This window comes from Lolium rigidum, chromosome 3, assembly GCF_022539505.1.
Source record: "Lolium rigidum isolate FL_2022 chromosome 3, APGP_CSIRO_Lrig_0.1, whole genome shotgun sequence".
Classification (NCBI taxonomy): Eukaryota; Viridiplantae; Streptophyta; class Magnoliopsida; order Poales; family Poaceae; genus Lolium; species Lolium rigidum.
The window spans coordinates 11,993,134-12,000,843 of NC_061510.1; the positions used below are offsets into that span (position 1 = coordinate 11,993,134).

The window sequence follows — 7,710 nt, forward strand, 5'->3', positions numbered from 1 at the left end:
AGTGCCAAAGAAACTACCTGTTATCCTCTGAGATGAACAGAATGAAGCGATCCAAGCCAAAGCAAGTACAGGATGAGTTCCACCATGGGAGAGGCAATAAAATGGAAATTTATTTCAGACTTCATTCCTGAATAGACGAAAAGATACTTTTCAGTAATCATCAGAATGCATAGATATTGCATACTTCCAATGCACTATCGATAGTTTGCCAGTGTTGTCCTGTTGTTTCCAAAAAAAAAAAAAAATTGCCGTGTACCTTCGTAACGTTTGCAGCTGCACTAAATCTTTTCCCGTTATTACATTTTCAAAGAAGGCTCAGAATTGTACAATTCTGTATAATATAGCATTCATCAATTGATAAAATGGGGCACCAAATTTTTGTAGGCCAAGATGGGCACTGCGATGCATCTGAATTCTAACAAGCCATGTTTATTTGTTATAAAACGTGGGTTGATTAAATTTATGCAAGTCAACACGTTCATTGGGTGCGGAAGATATGAGACGTGCGTTGCACGTGCAAGCTTACTAGTAGGATAGGAAACTCACAAGATTAGGAAAGGATGGCAACTGAAAAGCCCAACTTATAGAACAGGCCGGGACCGGAGCGTGGGCTGAGCAAAGTGCAGTTTAGCCCAAAACAGCCTACAACAGAGTGTACTACGGCACGCTGCCGGTGATTCTCCTTCCCACGATCTCTCTAACCCGCCATCAGCGCCGCGCGCTAGTCGCCCCCGGCCGCGAGCGATCCCGGCGCAGGATGCCGCCCCTGACGAGCCCCAAGTCCGGCGACGCCCTCTTCGCCAGCGTCGACCGCGTGGTAAGCTCCCCCCTGCTCCAAACCCCTGAACCCTTTTTCCCCCTGTCCGCCCGCCCACGCGCCCGCGCGTAGATCTGCAGCCCCCACTGATCCTATCTGGTCGTCGTTGCTGTTGGTGATCTGCAGAACGCGGAGCTCTTCACGCTCACCTACGGTGCCATCGTGCGCCAGCTGCTCACGGATCTCGAGGAGGTCGAGGAGGTCAACAAGCAGCTCGATCAGATGTACGCCCCGCCTTCCTCCCCTTCCCCAGTTCATCCCTTTCTAACTTCCTCGGCGAGCCAATTCATAAAATTCTCGATCTAGCTGTAGAAATGTGAGATTTTCTGTTTGTCTAACCTATGGATCACGTCTGGGATTTTATCATTGAACCAACTGCAATTGCCTGCCTGAGAATGAGAAATTCAAGTTGACTAGCTGCGATAGCCTGCAATGGGGTTTAACGGTGGACTAGATCTAGCTGACCTTGTTCTCGCCTTAAATGAGTAACGCGCGTGCGCGTAGTCCGGAATTATCTTGGTAGTAACATCGTGTCAACTTCTCAACTGAAGAAGTCCTATCCAGCCCAGGTCGTATACAACTCATGGTGTTGTCACTGTTGGTATGGTGACAGATCATTTATATTCCACTGTTCAGTGCATAGAGGACATGCTGTCCAATTATATTGTAGTCCAATTGTATTTTTCCCTTGTACTGAATTGAGGAGCCATGGATCTAGTACATTTAAGATTGATGATAGCCATGTGGTCTCACTGGCAGAGGACCGAGGGCTAGGAAAATTTAGAGTGGAATCACATATGAATTGTCTGCATCTCCTACCGCTGCTTTACAGCTTATTTAGTGAATTTGCATTATCTTAGGATTGCTGGCAGCTAATACTACGATTGCTGTATTTCTGCTTTGTGTTTGAACCCGTTTTTACGTGTTCTATATTTCTACTTTTCAGGGGTTATAATATTGGCACTCGATTGGTTGATGAATTCTTAGCCAAGTCAAATGTATCGAATTGTGTTGACTTCAAGGAGACTGCTGATACTATAGCGAAGGTCTTTTGCTAAACTTGCTATTGCATGCCTTGTTTACTGAGTTTGTTATCCTTATTCATATTTCCTGGACTTGTAAGATAAAATGGTTCAAGGGGCCAGAAATTTTTGATCGTACATATGCTTAGTTATGGTTTGCATCCGAGATCGTGAATTATGCACATGGAGCCTTTTCTCCAACAGAACTCAACAATTCTAGCAGTTTACAATTGTTTCAGTTTGGTTGCATGAAGACACTGTGTTTTTGTGCATTGATAGCATTCTTTCCTGCTAAAATAGCTGTGCACCATTCAGAGACATCCCATGCCTCTCTCTTTTCGACAGATTTTGTACTTCATTAAGCTTATTTGTTTTTCTACACCTCAACTTGTTCACTAATTGAGGATATGAGGGTCCAGGAATTATTATATTGTTTCCAAACTGTGCTCCATTTCTTTTTCTAAAACAATCAAACTCCCCACTATCTGGTTCCTTGTTGTCTGCATCTTCTGTATTATGCCTTTATATGTGGTCTGACCATTTCCCCCTTTTTTTCCTTCCTAAAACAGCTTGGATTCAAAATGTTCCTCGGTGTGACTGCAACTGTAACCAATTGGGATGCTGAGGGTACAACTTGCAGCTTCGTATTGGAGGACAACCCACTTGTAGATTTTGTTGAGCTTCCTGATACTTGCCAGGGCCTTCAGTATTGCAATGTGTTGAGTGGAGTTATCAGGGGAGCACTGGAAATGGTTAGTCACCTATAATGCCATCTTTTGCAACTTTCTTGTCTTGTCAAACAGTTGAAGAATAAACACATTTTATAAACTAGATCTCGGATCCCTGACCCCATGTTCAAAAATTATAAACTGAATAAAGACGTGCATAGAAATGTATACATTTTTCCTTTTGTGAAGTGCATCATAGTGAATCTTTGTAGACCACTGTAGCATGGCACCTCCAGTGGCCTTTGGTTCTAGTACGGAGTACTATCCAGTGGTGCTCTAATAACTACAACCATTAGTTTTATTGTTTAAATTTAACAGTCTGTCAGTAGTTTGCATGTTTCATTGTAGACTTGTGATTCCAGTATTGTGATCCTACCAGTTTGAGAGTTCCTTTCACTGTCCACTCTAGTTTAATTGACATGTGCAGATCGAATGGCAGATTGACTGCTCGATCTTCAAAAAAAATTAATTGATACGTGCTGCCCAGGTTTCCATGAAGACGGAGGTTACATGGGTCCGCGATATGCTCCGCGGGGACGACGCCTATGAGATGCGGGTGAAGCTCACCAAGCAAGTCCCGGAGGAGTACCCCTACAAGGATGACGACTAGTTGCATGTCAAGGGTCTCGCACGCTGGCGCTTGTTTGCCCGTCATTTTGTTTTCCATGTGGCTGTAATTTCTGGTACGACCCTGATGTAGGTACATGTGCATTATTTTTTGCGGCTGCATTGTGTACTGATGATGTATTGTAGAGAACAGTTTGATAAATTTGGTCGGAGATGCTGGCTAGATATTGTGTTGTGTTGCTCTGACTAGCTGCCAATATTCTGGGAATAACTTGCCTGAAAAAGATATCTTGGAGCTTGTTTGGCTCCCATCATTTTGGGCTGGAATCAAAGAACGTATTTGGTGATTCTAAGAAAAACTTGTTTGGCTGCCAGGGAATCAGCTACTGAATTCAATTGAGAATTCCATGGTTTCAATATATGCCATTTAATTTCTTCTGGTGTCTGCCATCTCCGTGGATTTGCCCAATGAAATGATTTCATCGATGTCATTTATTTCTTTCAAGTGAAATGAAATGATGGTTGCTAAAGAAAGTCACAAACATATTCGTATATCTTATACTAGTCGTATGGCAGGCACACGGTGTGATTTTGCCAGCGTCTGAATCTCATGCATCCACGTGTACACACTCGTGCACAAAACCATTCAGCCATCAATGCGAGCCGAAACAAACGCGCAGGACACAGAAAACGGAGGGTCTCTGTTCCGACGACGACGGCGAGCCGCATGCGCACCAACGGAGGACAGACACGGGCACCGCGAGCCATCGCCCACAAATACGACCTACACCTCGCACCTCACGGCTGCATACATACCCCATATAAGTACATACGTAATTCATCTTCAACCAAAATCTAGCTTCTCGATGGCGTCCTCCTCAAGCAGCGGCCTGCTGGCGGTGGCGATGCTGGCGGCGCTGCTCGCCGGCGCACGGTGCGCCCCGGCGAAGGTGACGTTCACGGTGGAGCAGGGGTCGGACGAGAAGCACCTGGCGGTGGTGGTGAAGTACGAGGGGGACACCATGGCGGAGGTGGAGCTCCGGGAGCACGGCTCCAACGAGTGGGTGGACATGGTGAAGGCCGACGGCGACGTGTGGCGGTTCGACAGCGAGGAGCCGCTCCAGGGCCCGTTCAACTTCCGCTTCCTCACCGTGAAAGGGATGAAGAACGTCTTCGACGACGTCATCCCGGCCAAGTACACCATCGGCGCGACCTACACGCCTGAGCAGTACTAGTGAATTAGTTAGTGACCGATCGATCGGTTGATCCTGCTTCTTCTTCGATCTCCTTCCGTCGATCCTCGTGATCAAGTTTTCTTCTTTTACCCTTGTTAAGCTTTGGCATGGGTTAATTGTTGCTTTGCTGTATGTTGAGAGATAGAGAGAGGTATATGGTGCTTGGATTCTGTTTAGCCTTCTTTGACTCCTGTAACTTTGACATGGTTGATGATAAGTATAGTTTGGGTTGTGGGGATGTACTATTGGAACAAGAACTCAACAAGGTCCAATAGAATATCATATGTTTTTTTGTTGTTGTTGCGAAATCGAGAGGGAGACTCCTGGCCTCTGCAGGGAAGAGATGCATATAGCTTTTATTTAGATGTGCCACACCTTAATATCCCCCGACCAGCGTTCCACGTGACGAACCCTAAAGCTTTGAGGCGACAGGCGGTTGGAGGGAGTCAGGGAGGCAAGCAACGCTGGTGGCCAGGGACGGAACTCCCTTATAGGCAATGGTGTCAGCTGACACCAATGGATATTAGCAAATCCTTCACTAATTAATGTTAAATAGTAGTAATTATAGAGCATGACACCAGTAAAAAAGAGATAAATTAGAGTTGACCCCAGTGCCAAAAAATTGTAGCTTCATCCATGTCTGTGGCTGGAGGAGGCAAACGACGACGGTGGCTACAGGGAGGCTAGTCCTGCAGGTGCTGGCTTAGGGCGACGGAGCTGGAGCCGTGGAGGGCAGCAGCGCTCGGTCGACGAGGCTGTGCAGGGCCGCCGTGGCTCGAGGTCTGCTCAATGCAGCCACAGGAAAGGTGTTACAGTATTACATGTGGGCAGGATGAAGCCGACCCTGAGTGCTTGTAGGAGCTAGTCCCTACCATCTCTCTCCCATCTCTCACTATGTCATTGAATGATAGAACATTCTTTAATTCCGATTTCTCCATGAATTGTTTAGGCTCGAATTGACGAATACGTCGTAGCTTAAAAATATTAGTGTTTTTTTCCTGTATTTTTTTTATATTTTTCTTGGAAGTTCAAAATTTTGGTAGAAATTTGACGAGTTTGAACTTAAAACATCGTTTTAGAGGTCTAAATCTTCCCAGAAATTGCTCATATTTGCACAGTATGTAGAATCATATTAGTGTTTATGATTTTCTGTAATGTTTTTTTGGTTTTTTAGTGAATTCATTTTTTTGGCCAAAATTTAAGTTGATTTTGAATTTTTGGGCGCCTGGATCCGTGAATTTCTGTGCGGTAGTGGGAAGAGCCAAATATGTTGCCGAAACTTGAAAACAGGTGTCTTATAGTAAATACTGCTAAACATACTGAAATACGTATATGTTTGAACCATTATTCTATTTAAGTGTTCAAAATGGCATAGATAAAAGTATGAAAAAGTTGAAGGGGCATATCAAGTCTTGTTTTTGTAATGGCATATCTTTAAGCTGTAAAAATTGGATTGGTATAGATCCAATTAACCTTAGATTTTATTCGGCTGAGGTCTCCTAAGAGCATACAACCATGGCCTTAGGCCCTAAAACACAAACAATAACTCACCAACTCACTACTGTGGGCAATGAGCCACCTTATGGTGAAAAAAGAGAGCACGTCCGCCCTAGACCGGGGGCACCGAGTCACCTAATACTAAAGTGATAAGGGGTGGCCCGATCTTCTCAGTAAGCAACGGTGGTGATGATGATCACGGGATGAACACAACGGAGATACACGGTGATGATGTGGATGATAACTTGTATGACGCAACGAAGTCTCTCGATTGGTCCCTGTCGCCAATGCAACAGCTCTCAACCCTGCAAGATATTCGCAACTGCACACACTTGCGCACGTAGCTGCCGACCACGAAGCGGTAAGTTGCAACCGTCTAATTCCCAATGGAACAGCAGATCACACAAGACTTTCAGGGGTTTACACCAAATCAATGCAATATGGTGTAGGGATTTAATAGAGTTGCAAAGCAATCAACTATGAACTAGGGTTTATCTTAAACGTGGTCTAAACCTAATTTGGGGGCATCCTGGGCACTTATATAGGGGTCCAGGACGACCTCAGGTCGAAAAGATACATAGAAAACCGACCCAGATCGGATCTGGTCGAGACAGACTCGGAGTCGGCCGGTCATACAGCCGGTAGAACGGGCCTGGGACCGGGCCATCCGGTTTCAACCGGGTCTAGCACCGGATGGTGACCGGGCTAAGCATCCGGGCTTACTAGATAGTTCCCGGTTGGCACAAGCTGGGGATCCGGTCGGCGCCGGGTTGGGCCAGTCGGGCGCCCGGTTGGACTGGGCCTGGGACCGGGCGCGCCGGCTTGGCGGCCGGTCTGACCGGGCCTGGCGCCGACCTGGACTTCTTCTTCTCCCCTCCTGCATGCCTCCCTCTCCTCCCTCGCGCTTCCATGGGATGCCTTCTTGTCTAGCTTCATGGCCAGCTCCATGTCCTGCTTCACGTCCAGCTTCTTGTCCAGCTGCTTCTCTCCTCCTCGTGCGATACTTGCTCCCTCATCATACCTGATCATACATAAGTAATAGGACTTAGGCAGTATAAAGTTCTCATCGATCAAAGTATCACTTAGGAACAAGTTCACCTGTTGTTTGAGTAGCTTCACACGAACTCGTGTCATTGGTCCAATCCTGACTTCATTGGACTTGAGCTTCACAGCAGTATCGTCTTCATCTTGCAATGACGGAGGTAGTAGTATAGTAGGAATGTCCTCATCATCTCCCCCCCTTCAAAAGGCGTCGACCTCGATGCTCCAAGGTCTTCTCCCTTATATGGTGTCGAATCAGCCACATTGAAAGAATTGCTGACACCAAACTCATCAATTGGAAGATCTATAGAGTATGCATTATCATTGATCTTGGCAAGCACTTTGTAAGGACCAGCACCACGAGGAAGCAACTTGGACTTCCGCAGCTTCGGGAACCTATCCTTGTGAAAATGTACTCAGACCATATCACCAGGCTTGAACAATATCTCCTTACGCTTCTTGTTCATCCTTGCAGCATTGCTCTTGCCTTTCTTCTCTATCAACTCTTTAGTCTTCACATGAATCTTTCGCACAAAATCTACCCTCTTTGATGCCTCCATATTGACTCTCTCATGTATGGCTAGAGGCAACAAATCAAGCGGAGTAATGGGTTTGAAACCATACACCACCTCAAAGGGACACAAATCTGTGGTAGAATGTACCGCCCTGTTATAAGCAAACTCCACATGCGGTAAACAATCTTCCCACTCCTTCAGGTTCTTCTTGATCATGGATCTCAACAGTTGTGACAATGTTCTATTCACCACTTTAGTTTGACCATCAGTTTGGGGATGACAAGTAGT

General features: G+C 45.9%; 2 protein-coding genes across 2 annotated transcripts; both read left to right on the forward strand.

Annotated features, from left to right (window-relative positions):
* Nucleotides 1–722: 722 nt before the first annotated feature.
* LOC124694567 (trafficking protein particle complex subunit 3-like) lies at nt 723–3,508 on the forward strand. Its single transcript, XM_047227538.1, has 5 exons — nt 723–817; nt 944–1,041; nt 1,764–1,863; nt 2,409–2,591; nt 3,055–3,508. Exons 1-5 carry the CDS (start codon nt 758–760, stop codon nt 3,175–3,177), a joined length of 564 nt encoding a protein of 187 aa, XP_047083494.1. The 5' UTR covers nt 723–757; the 3' UTR covers nt 3,178–3,508.
* Nucleotides 3,509–4,000: 492 nt separating this feature from the next.
* Nucleotides 4,001–4,369, forward strand: LOC124694324 (pollen allergen Phl p 2-like). Its single transcript, XM_047227321.1, has one exon. It carries the CDS (start codon nt 4,001–4,003, stop codon nt 4,367–4,369), a length of 369 nt encoding a protein of 122 aa, XP_047083277.1.
* The last annotated feature ends 3,341 nt before the right edge of the window (nt 4,370–7,710 follow it).

Excerpts from the sequence above, each read along its gene's own strand:
- LOC124694567 (XM_047227538.1), top strand. The coding sequence starts at position 758 with ATGCCGCCCCTGACGAGCCCCAAGTCCGGCGACGCCCTCTTCGCCAGC. Across the intron at positions 818-943 it reads TCGCCAGCGTCGACCGCGTG|AACGCGGAGCTCTTCACGCT; the intron begins GTAAGCTCCCCC and ends GGTGATCTGCAG. Across the intron at positions 2,592-3,054 it reads TCAGGGGAGCACTGGAAATG|GTTTCCATGAAGACGGAGGT; the intron begins GTTAGTCACCTA and ends CGTGCTGCCCAG.
- LOC124694324 (XM_047227321.1), top strand. The coding sequence starts at position 4,001 with ATGGCGTCCTCCTCAAGCAGCGGCCTGCTGGCGGTGGCGATGCTGGCG.